Genomic DNA, 17,114 nt, shown 5'->3' with positions numbered 1-17,114 from the left:
TCACTGTGACTCTTCTCTACTTCCTTGCCTTTTTTTTTTTTTTTTTGGTAGTGAAATAGTTTGAGCTGTATCTGCTGTTCTTGTACACAGAACAGGTTGGTAAGTTGAAATCATGTCCTTTATTCCTAAAGCCTTACAGAAAAAGCCCATTAAATATTTCAAACATGCAGAAAGTACAGAGAATAGTGCAATAACAATGGAACACTATGGACCCTCCACTTGGATTTATAAAGTGTTAGCATTTCATTTGTTTCTTTCCCTCAGATTTTTAAAGAGCTTATTCACAATTCATTTATCCACTCAAAATGCAGTGTTGATGGGTATTTTGATTATTTGCATATCTTCACTATTGTAAACACTGTTACAATGAATGTTTCCTGTGCTCCTTCCCTTGTACAAGAGTTTTTCTAGCCATAGATATTTTGAAAATAAACTTCTGGGTGATTGGTAAGCAAAAACAATATGTGATAAACACTTTTGTAATATGTTGACAGTGAAATGTTGCAGCCATTTTTAATAACATACGTGAAATAGGGAAAAATGCTTTTTGTGATGGCCATTTAGATGGGAAAATGTTAACTCACACTGCCTTGCATCTTTGGATGAATACTAGTGTAGCATTTTTATTTCAGAAAGGGAATTTGTAATGACTCTAAGGAAACTGATGGAATATTGGAATTAGTAGCAAAAAGTGCCTTCATGTGGTAACTTAAGAAAATGTCTGTTACATGTTTTTCTTGTTTTACTCTGATATTATTTATTCCTACCTAGGGGTAATCAGCCAAACCCATATTCATTATTCTCTGTGTCTTACTAATCTCTAGGCAGGAGTGTTTTTTTTTTTTTTTAAAGCTTTATTATGGAACATTTTAAACACATATAAAAGTAGGGAAAACAGCACTGTGGACTCTAAACACATGCATCACCCTGGTTCCACACAGTTAACTTGCTTTTGAACACGATTTTCAACTGCGATGCTAACGTTAGTTTTATATTTAGAACATACCATATTCAGGGTAACACCGAGTATTAACACTCATTTGGAGAATTATTTCAGCATTCCCATCACGAGGTAAGTGGCAATTGTTGAAAAGACTTATTATTAGTTTCAACACAGTTTTGCTGACCTGTGCGTGGATTGTGGAGTTTCTTCTCCATTAGTCGATCAGGCTAATGTTCTAAATGGCCAATCTTCTCTCCAACAGGGAGAATGTCCATAAATTTTTGTAAAAATGTGACCTAAGCCCTTCAAAAGGCTTTGATAGAAGTAGTTAAGGAACAATTCCAAACACTTAGAGGACCTTTTTTTTTTTAAAGATTTTTTTTATTTATTTGACAGCGAGAGAGGGAACACAAGTGGGGGTAGCGGGAGAGGGAGAAGCAGGCTTCCAGCTGAGCAGGGAGCCCGATGCGGGACTCGATCCCAGGACCCTGAGATCATGACCTGAGCTGAAGGCAGACGCTTAATGACTGAGTCACCCAGGCGCCCTAGAGGACCATTTTTAAAAGGAAGCATAGGGACCAGCTAGTAATCTCTTCTGGTACTGCGACATTTATGGGTCTGTAGATCCAGAGACTATAACTAACTGAACCTCACCTCATGGGTGTCTTATATGCTTGGATTCCAGATTGCAGTGGTCATGGGCTCCTGTACGGCAGGTGGTGCTTACGTGCCTGCAATGGCTGATGAAAACATCATTGTACGCAAGCAGGGTACCATTTTCTTGGCAGGACCCCCATTGGTAAGAACATAGACTTGATTGATTGATTGATTGATTGAAGTAAAATATACGTATATAATATAAAATTTATCATTCTGACCAGTTTTTAAACCTTTCTAACCATTTTTTTCAAAGATTTATTTATTTATTTTAGAGCACGAGCAGGGGGAGAGGCAGAGGGAGAGAATCCTCAAGCGGACTCCCAGCTGAGTGCAGAGCCTGATGCGGGGCTTGATCTCACCACCCTGAGATCATGACCTGAGCCGAAACCAAGAGTCAGGTGCTTGAGCCAGCCAGGCGCCCCCATTCTAACCATTTTTAAGTGCGTAGTTCTGTGGCATTAAATATATTCACATTGTTGTGCAACCGTCACCACCAACCATCTCCAGAACTTCCTCATCTGCTCCAACTGAAAATCTGTACCCATTAAACATTAACTCCCTATTCTCCCCGACCTCCACTGCTCCTGGCTACCATGATTCTCCTTTTTCTATGAAGCTGACTACTGTAGGTACGTTGTATAAGTGGAATCATACAGTATCTGTCCTTTTGTGATTGGCATATTTCACTTAGGATGATGTCCTCAGGATTCACCATGTTGTTGCGTATGTCAGAACTTCCTTTTAAAGGCTGAATAATACTCCATTGCATGTACGTATCACATTTTGTTTATTAACTCATTCATCAATGGACCTTTGAGTTGCTTCCAGTTTGGGGCTATTATGAATGATGCTGCTGTTAATATGAGTATATGAATATATCTGTTTGAGTCCCTGCTTTCATTTCTTTTGGGCATATGGTCGGACATAGAATTGCCAGATCATGTGATGATTATGTGTTTAATTTTTTGAGAAACCACTTTATTTCTTTTTTTTGCGGAATAATATTTCATTGTATGGATAGGCAGCATTTTGTTTATCCATTTATCAGCTGATAGTCATTTGGGTTGTTTCCAGTGTTTGGATATTACGAATAATGCTGCTATGCACCTTCATATCCAAGTTTTTATATAAACCTTTACAAGGCTTATATGTAGGTTTATATATGTGTGTGTGTGTATACTAAGCCATATTACATAAACCTTTATAAGGTTTATAGACCTGTGAGTACAATTGCTGGGTCACATGGCAATGCTAAGTTTCACATTTTGAGGACCTGCCAAACTGCCCACAGCATATTTTACATTCCTGCCAGCTATGTGTGAGGGTTCTGATTTTCCCATTTCCTTGCCGACAGTTGTTATTGAGCGTCTGTATGATGATATCCATCCTAATGGATGGTACCTCATTCAGGTTTTGACTCGCATTTCCCTAATGGCTGATGATGCTGAGCATCTTCCATGTGCTGGTTGGTCATTTGTATATCTTCTTTGGAGAGATCTCTATTCAGATCCTTTTGCCCACTTTTTAAATTGGGCTTTCTGTCTTTATTGAGTTGTGAGACTTCTTTATATGTTCTGGATACAAATATTTTCTTTCTATGGATTGTCTTCACTTTCTTGGTGGTGTCTTCCTCTGAAGCATGGAAATGTTTGATTTTGATAAAGGTCAGTTTATGCATTTTTTTTCTCTCTTTGCTGTGCTTTTGGTGTCATATCTGTGAAGGTTTTGCCTGTTGCAGGATCGTGAAGATTTAATACTTGGGTTTCTTCTAAGTTTTGTAGTTTGAGCTCTTACTTACAGGTTTGTAATCCATTTTGAGTTAGTTTGGGTAGGATTTAAGGAAGGAATCCCACATCGTTTTGTATGTGATATGTAGTTGGCCCAGCATCATTTGTTGAATGGCTGATGAAATAAACTTCTACTTATTTTTTCTTCTACCTCAGTTGCATTCTTGTTTGTCTCAGGGTCTCTAGAAGTTGATAAACAAGGTGCTTGCACATAATAGGTCAACTTTTTTGTAAGACAGGGCAAATTATACATTTGTAAGCTTGTATATGCATAAAGAAACTCTGGAAAAGATACAGCAAACATAGTTTTAATGCAGAGGAGATGAAACAGGGCAAGAGAGAGACCTTTGACTTTTGTGTGTGTGTGTATGTGTGTGCTGATAAACATTTTGAGACCTTTGACTTTGTGAGTCTCATGAAAACATTACCTTTTCAAAAAGGTTAAGTTAAAAAAAAAAAAAGGAACAAGTTAGAATATTTATGAGAGGTGCTCTAAATTTCTAATCCTAGCATCGTTACGAATCACTGGTAGGGCTAGCTACATAATTGCAGGCCCCAGTGCAAACTGAAGATACGAGACCCCTTGTTCAAAAAGGAGGAACAAGTACTGTTAAAGGTACTAAAATATAAAACCTTTTCCTTCTGTGGTACCTTAAACTGTCTTGGTGTTTCTTATTTGCTAAATATTTAAGGGCATGTTCCTTCAAGCATAGAATACTCCCCTTCTCAGGCATCTGTGCTTCCAGTGGGCCCACTGTTCAACTCCTGGTGGACCTATGACCCCCCAGGGGTATGCAGCCTCCATGCCAGGATGTGCTTGGTATCCGGATGGGTGAGGGGCGAAAAGCAATCCTTTAGCACCACCTCCCCTCCACTGCGTCATCTGCTGGAGAATACACCTCAGCACCGCCAGCCCAGCATAGTGATGGTGCTGCTGTGCTCCACCCTGAGACACCAGGGGGTGCATGCCTGAGCCCTGATCTTCCCTTTGCCCATGCCAGGTCCCCAGTGGGGACAGGTGTTATAGTCCCTAGGCAGGAGTGGGGAGGAGCAGATAGGGCAGAGCCCAGGGCCTATGTACCAGTTAGCAGGGAAGCAGGGAGCCAAGAACCCTTTCCAGAAAGATGGTGGGAGGCAGACCAGCTAAGAGCTAAGGCTCTGAACCCCAACACACATTGTCCCATCAGACTTCATTTACAGAACACATATTCAAAGATAAAATGAGAATTTCAGTAGGGTAACCACTGAGCATCAAACTCCAAGCACAGGGCCCTTCTGAGAGTGGGACCTTGTGCACCCTCACTGGTGAGCTGGACTGAGGAGTGGATTATGTAATGCAGGCTCTTCCCATCTCCTCTTTGCTCGGCTCCATTCCAGTGATGTTCAGTAGTGCAGCCTTCACTCTGCTATGCGTGTGTCACAATCTGGGCCCAGGCTCCAGAGGGATAAAGAGAGCGTAGGGGAAGACACAGGTAATGACTACATCTTACAACAAAATATCCCCTTACTTAAGTGAAATCTAAGAATATTATCTAGGTAAGGAGAATGTCAACAATACTATAAAACTATAATATACATCCAATGGAATATGATTCAGCCGTGAAAAAGAATGAAGTTCTGACACATGCTACAACATGGATGGAACTTGAAAACATTATGTCACAAAAGGAAAAATTTGACACAAAAGGAAAAATACTGTATAATTCTGCCTCTATGAAATATTTAGAATAAACAAATTCCTAGAGGCAGCAAGGAGATTAGTGGTTGCCCGGGACCAAGAGGAAGGTAGAATGGGGAGTGACTGTAATGAGTATGGGCTTCCTTTTGGGAGTGATGAAACTTCTGGAATTAGGTGGTGGTGATGGTTCCACAACCGTGTGAATATACTGAAAAACACTGAATTATATTCTTTAAATGTGAATTTTATGGTAGTGAATTCTATCTCAAAAAGTAAGGTTATTGCTTCAAAGTCTGTCAAAAAAATCATCTTTGGTTTTGGAATAATAACACGAATTTATTAAAAAGAGTACGTTAAAAAGAGCTTATTCTTGCTTTGATGTGAAATATGTGTATTTTGCAAATGATTGTGTTTATTTTTAATAAATTTTATTGAAGATCAGGTAAGCCTGAAGAGCCACCGTTTTAAATGCCCTGAAAGTCTGAAGGCATTATTCAAAAGGCCTGTGTTGTCAATTATTCTTTGACACTTATTTCTAGCTATAAGTGATACTTATCATTGGTAAATGAGAGGAGAATTCATTTAGAATTTACCTTTGTCAAGTGAAGGGTACAAACTTTCAGTAGTTTGTAGGTGTTTTTCCTTAAAGAATGAGTGAAGATAGGACTAAAATTTGAAAACACCTTTTTGGGACTGTAGGCAGAATCACAATACTGACATAACACTAGCTGTTTCCAAGAGAAGAGCTTGTCTGAAGGGTGCAGTTGCAAAATGTCCAGTCATTGGTGCGGATTTACCTTGTACCTCGGCTAGGAGCAATTTAGCAGCTGAAGTCGGCAGTCCTGTTAGAGAACTGAACTCTGCTCTGTTGTCTACCACTGAAAGACCATATTTACAGCTTAAAAAAAAAAAAGGAAGCCGCAGCAGTCTCATCTGCTTGAGGGTTCTAAATTTTGACCCTTGTTTTACTGAAAATTGAAAAAAGATTCCATGCATAATGTGCGGTTGAGTTGCTACAGCTTTCAGTTGCTTAAAGTGGTTGGAAGAATGCCTAATAGTAAGACAAGTTTTTGAAGGAGCTTTTTGTTCTTCTGTCTTCTGAACTTGATATTTAGTAGAATGAGCTGTTTTTAATTTTTATCATCCTTGCACCTGTCAAAGTATCAGCCATGTTGTGGGTGTTCACTAAATATTAACCAATGACGAACCCTTATTTTATCAGTTGGTATTAGTCAGATCCCTGGAAATAAACAGAGTATATCGGTAGTTTATTCCTTTTTACAACTTTAAATATCCAGACACCTCTTATAATTAGTTATTGTCTGGGCTGAATGCTATTTTACACTGAATATTTTGGGAAGAAGAGACCTTAGTTCTGTGGGTGGAAAAATTGGAAGTGAAAATTTTAATTACTTTTCTCTGTGCAGTAATATTTTGTTTAAGACAACTTTTGATGTAGTGAATAATAAGTCCTTTCTATGCTGCAATTTAGATAAATGTTCATTGCTCTAATAACAGTTTTTCCTATTTGAAGAAAAAGAAATCAGTCAACCCAAAGAAGTAGGAATCAGTAAGCAATTCCTAAGGGGTCAGTTTGACATTTGGCACTAAATGATTTTTCTGTTTTCTTATTAGAATTTCTCAGGCAATAGTTAAGTCATTCTTAGTTTATTACTTGAGGTTTCTTTCTTTTTGGTCATATTTGGCTGAATCTTAGATGTGGGTAATCTTAGAGATTTTTTTTGGCCTCTTGAAGGTATTGCACTTTTAAGAGTTTGTGATAGTTACTGCAGTTTTTCAGGATAGGCCACAAAAGGCATTAATTCATTAAATTTACTGAGTGTTCAAAGATGAATACATCACAGTTGCTGCCATCAAGCCCTCCCAGTATAGAGACAAGAGAGACAGACACCTGCAGATCACTGACATGCGCAGTCTGGCAGGTGCCCTGTTGGAGGTGTACAAGGAGTATTCTTGGACCACAGATGAGCAGGTGTTGTTCTAGTATTGCTCTGGAGTGTCATTAATGACGAAAGGGCCTGCGCAGGTCAGGGAAAACCACATAGAGCAGATGGGGCCTAAAGGATCAGGAGGGATTCCCCAGGTGGGTGACAGAGAGCAGGGAGCCCAGGCAGTGGGAACAGCATATACACAGACACAAATGCTTTACTGTGCAGAAGGTAGGAGAAGGAGAGCGGGCTTACAGACCAGAAATACCTCAATTCAACTCAGGTTCCATCACTTGCTCAGGGGCTGTGGGGAAATTCCTTAGTGGCTCTGGGTTCAGATTTTTCATCTGTAGACCAGAGACAGTTTTTTCTAGGTTTGCTGGATGGGTGGAATAAGAAAACAATCTTGGGGCGATTGGGTGTCTCAGTTGGTTAAGTGTCCGACTCTTGATCTCAGCTCAGGTCTTGACCTCAGGGTCTTGAGTTCAAGCCCTGCACTGGGCTCCATGCTGGGTGTGAGGTCTACTTAAAAAATGAAAAAAAAAAAAAAAAAAAAAAAAAGAGGGGCGCCTGGGTGGCTCAGTTGGTTAAGCGACTGCCTTCGGCTCAGGTCATGATCCTGGAGTCCCGGGATCGAGTCCCATATCGGGCTCCCTGCTCAGCGGGGAGTCTGCTTCTCCCTCTGACCCTCCTCCCTCTCATGCTCTCTGTCTCTCATTCTCTCTCTCTCTCAAATAAATAAATAAAATCTTTACAAAAAAAAAAAAGAAAGAAAAAAATCAAAAATCTTTAGCTGTGTGGAAGAAAGAGTGGTAGGCATAGTCGGGTTAGAAGACATGCATGTTAGGTAAGCATTTTTATTTCTCTGATGGGCACAACTCACCACTGACTTTCCTCCTTGCTGTAGGTGAAAGCCGCCACTGGAGAGGAAGTGTTGGCCGAGGACCTTGGCGGTGCTGATCTGCATTGCAGGTGAGACAGAAGCACTTGTTGCTTTCCAGGATTCATTGTTGTCTGTCTGTTGAAGAGAAAATTTAATTATTTTTTCTAAGAGTTAAACTTGCCAGATCCAACCACAGTTGATCTGTTCTTGAGCTGCTGTTTCAGGGTTCAGTTCTTTGAACTGTAGGGTTGCATTCCTAAGCTAGAACGTCAGCTTGTTCGTTATTGCCTAGATAGACTGGAGAACAGGTTTCTCATTTCTTTAACAAACATCCGTCCAGCACCTGTTGTGTGGCAGACACTGTTATAGGTATTGAAGATTATGAGATAGACATTGTCTTTGACCTCAAGGAGCGTAACATTCTAGTCAGGGAGATGGGTGATAAGTTATTACCAAAAAATGATTTAATGTGTATGTGTGATAAGGCCTGTAAAGAAGTATAGGGAGAGCATATAGGTTGATCCAACCCACTGGTGTGCAGGTGTTATGACTTTGTGGGGTTTTTTTTTTAAAGATTTTATTTTTAGAGAGAGAGAGAGCGCACGAGTGGGGAGGAGCAGAGGGAGAGAGAGAGAATCCCAAGCAGGCTGCACGCTCAGCATGGAGCCTGACTCAGGGCTCGATCTCACAACCCTGAGATCATGACCTGAGCTGAAATCAAGAAGTCAGATGTTTTACCGACTGAGCCATCCAGGCGCCCCATGATGCTGTTAAATTAGTATTTGTTAAGTGGAGCACAGAGTGCTGGATGGCAAGCTGTGGTTCAACAACAGACCACAGGAGAAATTGAAATGGACAAGTTCATTACTCACAGAACCTGGAGGAAGTACACGGCATGCCTCGAGGGGCCATGCTGGGAGCTCAAGGCAGAGTGCAGACAGAGGCAGAGCCTGAGCACATTTTTTTCTTAGGGTCCATGATTGGAGCACTTGGGGGTTCCTAGGCTAAGGCTAGTTTAGTCAATTCAAACCAAAAGATTGGCGTTTCGTTCAGTTCCACACTGGGTCTTATGCATGTGGGTCTAGTGCACGCAAGGCATACAGGAAGGAGCTGGGAGGCAGAGGAGACTGTTGATCACAGGGCTTGTTGGGGAAGTCCCATCGGGACTGAGGATGTGCTTGTGAGTCTGTGGCTGCTCTCTGGCGCCTGCGCTTGCCCAAGCGGGCTGGAGGCGGTTTCAGGTTCCTGCAGTCCACTCAGCCACACAAAGTAGATGCAGAGGCAGCCAGACTATGGAGGAGCTTAGCTCAACTCTCAAGAACAGCTGGTTCTCTGGGGAGGGGAAAAGTCCGGCTTTGTGGCATCTGCCAATGCTTCTGGTGTAAAGTATCCCACTGAGGCTGATGACAGGGTCCCAACAGGACCAGGGAGTGTGGAAGCAGGAAGAGGTTGTACACACTTGGCTCTGTCTGGCTCCATCACGTCACTGGTCCAGTCATTTCAGGTTAGAGTTCAGGGGTAAGAAGACCGCCTACCTCCTAGAGTTTTGTGAGAATGAAATGAGATGATACGTGTAAATTGCTTGAAACAGTACCTGCTTTAAATAAGTACCTGTAAATATTAACTGCCATTATTTTTATTGTTGTTGTTTATCATAACTGGTCATTAAAGAGTGGACTTTTTTTTTTTTTTTAAGAGCAATTAGGAAACCATTGAAGAGTTTTAAGGAGAGAGATGCTGTTATCAAATATTTCATTAGAAAAAGTCACTCTGGCTGCTAAACAGAACATTTAGGGGGTTGGCCTGAGTCTGTCCAGTCAGGGGGTTTTATCAGGAACAGCAGGTGAGAGATGCTGGTGGCTTAGATGGTTCTGGTGGTAGTGCAGGTAGAGGGAGTGACCAGGTTCAAGCTCTGCTGTAGAGACAGGTTTGAAGGACTTGCTTTTGGATTTCATCCAAGGGGTTTAGGAAAGTGAGGTGACAAAGATGATGAGTGGAAAAGGTATGACTTCCTGAGACTGGGAAGATGGGAGGAGGAGGAGATCTGGGAACGGGGCAGGGGGATCCTTTTGGACCCGATAAGTTAGAGGTGCTTGAGACATCCAAGTAGGCACACTGGCTGAGTAGGCAGTTAACTGGTAAAGAGTCTGCAGCCCAGATCAGTGTTGGGGAGTCATCAGCATAGAACTAGAATTTAAAACGATGGGAATAGATGAGCTAGCTCAACTCGAGGTGAGTGTAGATAAAGAGGAGGGCCCTGGACCATACCCAGGGAAACCAGGCATAGATGGCAAGTCGATCTACTCACTGAGCTCTGTGGCCTGGCAGGTGCATAAACCTCTCTTTGTGCTGCCAGGCCTCATACCCAGGGGGGCAGGTGGCTATGGGAGCAGTCTAGTAGGTAGGAAAGGAGAGACAGGTGTAACATTTCTACTTTCCTGTCAAACACTGCTGCGCCTTTAGAAAACTTATGTGAGGGACCCACATTTGCCCCAGTTTTCCCTTCATTCCTTTTCTCACTGAGTGCTTATTGTGGGTAGATTGATGGCGCTAAGTGTTGTGAGTAACACAGAACAATTTCAGGCCTGGTTCCTGCCCTCAAGGATTAATAATCTCATTATGTAAAAAGAAAAATGAAAAGAACTAAAAACAATTACAAAATGAATATGCTAGCATGCTTCCGATTTCCAACTAGAGGCGAAGGGAGGAGTGGTTAAGGGAGTGGTGTTGAGGTTGGTGGAGAAAAGCTTAGCACGAGCCTGAGTTTCTGTGTGTGTGGAACAGAACACTTGTTTATTTACGGTGAGCACAAGCGTGTGAGTGGCCACGCTGCGTTCCTCTCTGATCGCACTGACCGTGGCAGGGAGACTGGCGTGGGTGTGTCAGCCTGGAGAGAGGCGGCCGCAGGTAGAATAAGGTGAGTGGGGTACAGGACACAGTGGGCTGCCACTGTTTGTGGATGATTAACAAGGAGATGAAGATAGTATTTGAGGAGCATTAATTTAAAAAATTTTGACTATTTAAAAAAAGTTATCTGGTGCCCATAAAAGCTGTAGGCAGTATATACCAAGTTAGGGGTGTAGGTTCTAGAATTCATCTTCTGTTTGCCTGACTTACCACCCTTGTGACTGGACAGGACAAACTAGTTAACTTCATTGAGCCTCTTGTCTTCACATGTAAAGTGAAGATAAGAATAGATCCCACCTCATAGCACAGTGTCTGGTACCTGGTAAGTGCCCTATTACTACTAGTTATGATTATTCATAATAACCTGTTTAAAATCATGGGACAGTGATTAGGTGGTGATGGCTTTTTTTTGGAACAGTGTGATAAAATTTACTAGTCACAAATTGCTTTGGGTTTCTTCGGTCTTTGTAAATACATATCTTAAACCTCTCTGATTAGCCATCCTGAGGAATTACTTTGACACAAAGTCTTCTATAATACAGTGTCTCATCAAAGGTTTCCCTTTCCTGCTGTTTTGGTAAATATTAGGCAGTTTTTAAAAGAAAGCATTTTAGGGGCGCCTGGGTGGCTCAGTCATTAAGCATCTGCCTTCGGCTCAGGTCATGATCTCAGGGTCCTGGGATCAAGCCCCATATCAGGCTCCCTGCTCGGCGGGAAGCCTGCTTCTCCCTCTCCCACTCCCCCTGCTTGTGTTCCCTCTCTCGCTGTGCCTCTCTCTGTCAAATAAATAAATAAAATCTTTAAAAAAAAAAAAAAGAAAGCATTTTATTTTAAATATTTACTGATTTGGAAGTAGTTCCTTCTGCTTCTCTTTGCTTTCTGAATTACTGCAGTGTAGCTAGAAGTCAGCAGTTCTAGCTGGTATGATGTATGAAGCATTTAAAAGATATGGTTAGTTATAAAATGTCATATTAAGTTAAAAAAAACTGAAGGGTCTACCATTTGCGAAGTGTTGCGGGGCTATAGCAAGGAGTAAACACGGTCTCTGTTCTCATTTAGAAATAGCCAATCCAGAGGTGGAGAGTGCCCTGAAACCACCCTGAGAACCCAGTTCTAAGAAATACCTGCTAAGGGTTTGGCATTTTCCTAGACAAGACATCACAATTTAGATTGCAGCAGATTAGCCCTTACTCATAAAATGAACCAAAATTCTATTTTCTTCAGGTACATATTTTTGTCTGTCTTTATAGTTATTTTATTTATTTATTTTTAAAAAAATTTTTATTTTTAAGCAATCTTTACACCCATCGTGGGGCTCGAACTTACAACCCTGAGATCAAGAGTTCCACGCTCCACCGACTGAGCCAGTCAAGCACCCCTACAGTTATTGATTGATTGATTGATTGATTTTAGAGAGAGAGAGAGTGAGCATGCATGCGCATGCGCGCACAAAGGGGGAAGGGGCAGAGGGAGAGAGAGTCCTAAACAGACTCTCTGCTGAGCGTGGAGCCCATTGCGGGGCTCAATCCCACGATCACGACCTGAGCTGAAACCAAGAGTCCAAGGCTCAACCAGCTGCACCACCCAGGCACGGTTTTTTTTAAATACTATATTCTAGAATGAGTATATCTACATATGAGATAAAAAGTCATCTAATCAGAACAAAGCTAATAAACAGAGCAAGCCCATGCTTCATTCACATTGAACTTGAGATTGAGCAGGAATTTCTGTGGCCCTTATCGCAGTTCTGTTTTATCAATACTAATTTTTCCCATTGATCTGAGGGACAGGGTCGTCATGCTTACTCTTAAGGTGTGACTTTGTAAGGTTGGGGCCTCAGCAGTCTCCCTGCAGTAGTTGGCATCTTCATTAGGAGCTCAGTGAGTTACAGACACTTCGTTGTTATGGACTACATCTGCGGTTGTTGAACTTTATCATATACAGTTTTGTTTGAGGTGCATGGGATGAGCATTAAATAGAAGTCCTCATCAGCAAGGCTCTCTGGTCCAGTAGAAGAAGGTCAAGATTGAGAAATAGAACATGTGGATACTTATACTGGTGGTCCTAGGGCAGGGTACTTAATATAGGTAGACCTCAGTTTTTCCTGTTTGTAAAATAAGGATAATACTGTTCTGCTGGGGACATTATGATTCTTTTTTTTTTTTTTTTTTTTTTTTAAAGATTTTTATTTATTTATTTGAGAGAGAGAATGAGAGAGAGAGAGCATGAGAGGGGGAGGGCCAGAGGGAGAAGTAGACTCCCCGCTGAGCAGGGAAGGGGACATTATGAGAATCAAGTTGGATGACATTGATTAAAGTATTTTGGAAGTAAGAATGATGTCATCCTTAGATGAGAGAAGATCTTTAGGGTTTAAGATATTTATTTTCCTTTTCCCTGTTCTGATTATTTTAGTGTGCTTTACTCTGTAGAAAGTCTGGAGTATCCGACTACTACGCTTTGGATGATCATCATGCCCTTCACCTAACTAGGATGATTGTGAGGAATTTAAATTATCAGAAGAAATTGGATGTGAGTTGGTTATGTTCTTACATCTTTTATTTTCTTCAAAAGCATTTTGGCTTATGTAACCTTGAATAATATCTTTAAATAGGTTAATATGGTTGTTTTATATTTCTGCAGGTTACTGTAGAACCTTCTGAAGATCCTTTATTTCCTGCTGATGAATTGTATGGAATAGTTGGTACTAACCTTAAGAGGCACTTTGATATTCGAGAGGTGTGTAGAGTGGGGCTGCGAGCTATAAACCATGCTGTCAGTCTCGTTGTATGTGTATCCATTTTTTAAAGTTTATTTTTTAAATTTAAATTCAATTAATTAATATTTATTGGTTTCAGAGGTAGTGGTCAGTGATTCATCAGTCTTATATAATACTCAGCGCTCATTACATCACGTGCCCTCCTTAATGCCCATCACCTAGTTACCCCATCCCCCCACCCCCCTCCCATCCAGCAATCTCAGTTTGTTTCCTAGAGTTAAGAGTGTATCCATTTTTAAGGTGAAATCTGTTCAGATACCTTCCTGCTTAGAGCCTCTTGTGGATTTCAGTAGGGTGTGACATAAAAGGGAAAGATCTCTTACTAGAAGGGCGAGGGGGATAAAAACCTCTTAATGGTTGGAAAGTTTTCATTGCACAATGATGAAGCTTGCTTTGTTCATAAATAGGACTGCCTATATCTGTGGACGTTAGGAATGATGTAGGCAGCTTCATAAATTTCATCTATTTCTTTTTAGTGCTCTTATTTTGGGAAGTGGAGGAAATGTCAGTACGTTGTGAAAGGAAAAACATACCCTTTTAGATCAATATGACCTTAGCAGAGATTAGACTTTTGATTACATTCGAAGCTGTTGCTATGGTTACAGATTGCTGACATGGTCTTCTTTGGTCTCGATTGATAATTTTTAGTGCTTGCATATAGCATGTAGGCTTCTTTTGTTCACTATCCATATATGACAGAATACTTTTTAAATTAAGAAATAACCTTACTGTCAGTTTCTCTGCCTTCATATTTGTTAGTTTTCCTTTTGACTATAAAACTATTGTGTGCTAATTGTGAAAAATTGTAGAAAATGCAGAAAAACAGAAGATTGCTTATAATTCTACCATCCAGAGAAAGCAGTGAATATTTTGGTGTTTCAGCTTAATGTAATTTGTATATATATATATATATATATATATATATATATATATATTTATGTAGCTGTGATCGTCTGTACATGCAAACATACACATGTATATTTTTAAATTCTCCAGTTTAAATTATAAACATTTCTCCAATATTTATAAGTTCTTCTTGAAACCATTTCCATGGCTAGGTCCTCTTTGCTATAATAATACCTGGTGACATGGTAGGCACTCAGTAAATATATATATATATATTTTAAAGATTTTATTTATTTGTCAGAGAGAGAGAGCATGCACGCACAGGTGGGGGGAGCAGCAGGCAGAGGGAGAAGCAGGCTCCCCGCTGAGCAAGGAGCCCAATGCGGAACTCAATCCCAGGACTCTGGGATCGTGACCTGAGCTGAAGGCTTAACCCAGTGTCCCTCAGTAAATATTTTTTTGAATGAATTGATGAATGTACTATCCCACCTGTGGATGTGCACAGTTATTTATTGAGGCAATACCCTATATTGGAGGGTCTTAACATTCTGGATTTTTATGGAACTCCAACTGGTATTTCACTTTAGCAAGGTGACTTGGTTAACTGTAAGTTATAGAATTAGGATTTTAGCTTGCCTTTTTCATTAATTACAGGCATATAAAATTTGATACTTAACAATCTGATATGCTTGAGAAATGAGTTGTGGATAGCCAAGTGTTCTAGATGGCTAAGAATTCATCCTGTTAAACATAACCACTTTTTTTCATCTATTCAACAGTGTTTATTGAATGCTTGCTCTCTGAAGATGCTGTTTGAGGCACCAAGGGTACAGAAATGAGTGAAGCAGATGCACATCCATGCCTTCATGATAGTTCCATTTCATTTAAATGGAGGTCTTTTTATAAAGATAGACTTTTACCTTCTTAAATAGTTTCCTGGACTTTCTACCTTTTGCTGATTCAGATTCATCATTGTGATGATCATGTATTATGCTTTTCTATAATTTCAAGTAAGTCTTATATGGAGGTCTTACTAGTATATGGAGCTGGGGGACAGCACCGGAATGTTCATTGGAAAATCTGGCTTGTAGTCCTTGTTTCCCTCGTCAGTGGTACTGGATTGGACCTCTCTGAGTATCGCTTTCCACTTCTAGAAATAGCCATAGTACCAAATGATATGTCTGCTTCCTGAAGTGTGAGTCTTTGTGAAGATGAGTTAATATGTCTTATGTGGCTGGGTGGTGGTCGTCGTAAAGCAAATAGGAGATAGCTTCATACTAAGTGGCCCTAGTTTGCTGTGCTCTTTGAGGGGCTTTATTTTTGTGTGAAAGAATGGTGGTGGTTGTGTGTTGATTGTGTTTTAGAAGGTACAGTTTTGGAGCTACATAGCATTTAGAACAGATAACTTATATTCCCATTACATTATCGGACCTTTTAGGAAAGTGAAAAATAATTCCAAGTATGCTCTTACTTTTTGGAAAGAATGATACTGGGAAGCATTCACTCATTTTTCAGCCTTTGATTGTTACAAAACAAGGCTTTGATGTGGTAAACAGGAAAAAGGAAATTTGGACTAGAAAGAAGAATGGTGTGTATCATCTAAAACAGTTTCTGAAGAAATTTGGAATATGTTTGGAACTCTTTGAAATAGTCTTGATGTATATGATGAGTCCCAAGGATAAACTATTTAGTAATTACTTCTTTTAGATTAAATATGTATATATGTGGGATCAGATTCAGAATCAAGGAACCTTTATTGAAGTCTTAATAATAATAGCTACTTTTCAGTGAGGGCTAGGCAGTGTGCTTTAGTTAGCACTTTTTAAGTATTATCTTTTTTTTTTGTTTTTAACTTTTTAGGTTTTGATTTAAATTCCAGCTAGTTAACACACAGTGCAATATTAGTTTCAGGTGTAGAATCCAATGTTTCATCACTTCCCTACAATACCCAGTGCTCATCACAAATGCCCTCCTTAATCCCCATCACCCATCTGGTCCATCCCCCCACCCATCTCCCTCCATCAACCCTCAGTTTGTTCTCTCTGTTGTTAAGAGTCTCTTATGGTTTGTTTCCCTCTCTTTTTTCCCCTCCCCCTATGTTCATCTGTTTTGTTTCTTAAATTCCTCATTTAAGTGAAGTCATATGACATTTGTCTTTCTCTGACTAATTCACTTAGCATAATACACTCTAGCTCCATCCACGTTGTGGCAAATGGCAATGTTTCATTATTTTTGATGGCTGAGTAATATTCCTGTGTGTGTGTGTGTGTGTGTATCACATCTTTATCCATTCATCAGTCGATGGACATTTGGGCTCCCTCCATAGTTTGGCTACTGTAGATAATGCTGCTATAAACATCAGGGTGCATGTATCCCTCTGAATCAATGTTTTTGTATCCTTGGGGTAAATACCTAGTAGTGCAATCGCTGGGTTGTAGGGTAGTTCATTTTTTTTTAACTTTTTCAGTAAGCTCCATACTGTTTTCCAGAGTGGCTGCACCAGTTTGCATTTCCATCAGTGGTGCAAGAGGGTTCTCCTTATCTTTTTTTTTTTTAATCAGATGAAAAAACTGAGGCTTAGGATTTTAGGTAACCAGCTTATGACTCTAGTTTCTCAGCAGTAGACCTGGGAGTCATAGCTGGGTCTTCATCTCAGCATTATTTTTTTAGGTTCATCACATACTC

At 40.4% G+C, this 17,114-nt stretch overlaps 1 protein-coding gene across 2 annotated transcripts in view; it reads left to right on the top strand.

The window, feature by feature from the left end:
- The window catches only part of MCCC2 (methylcrotonyl-CoA carboxylase subunit 2), a 66,874-nt gene that overhangs the window by 35,565 nt on the left and 14,195 nt on the right, over positions 1-17,114 (top strand). For both annotated transcript variants that reach the window (XR_013445753.1, XM_036072100.2), the window contains exons 7-10: positions 1,629-1,742; positions 7,925-7,989; positions 13,237-13,336; positions 13,448-13,543. Coding sequence is in view for 1 of the 2 variants with exons in the window: in XM_036072100.2 (XP_035927993.1) it covers positions 1,629-1,742; positions 7,925-7,989; positions 13,237-13,336; positions 13,448-13,543 (375 nt within the window). In the remaining variant the exon portion in view is untranslated. The remainder of the gene's footprint in view (positions 1-1,628; positions 1,743-7,924; positions 7,990-13,236; positions 13,337-13,447; positions 13,544-17,114) is intronic.

The sequence above is a fragment of the Halichoerus grypus genome, chromosome 2 (genome assembly GCF_964656455.1).
Source record: "Halichoerus grypus chromosome 2, mHalGry1.hap1.1, whole genome shotgun sequence".
Classification (NCBI taxonomy): Eukaryota; Metazoa; Chordata; class Mammalia; order Carnivora; family Phocidae; genus Halichoerus; species Halichoerus grypus.
Note: the sequence above shows the minus strand (reverse complement) of the source record. Positions and strands in the feature narration are given on the sequence as shown.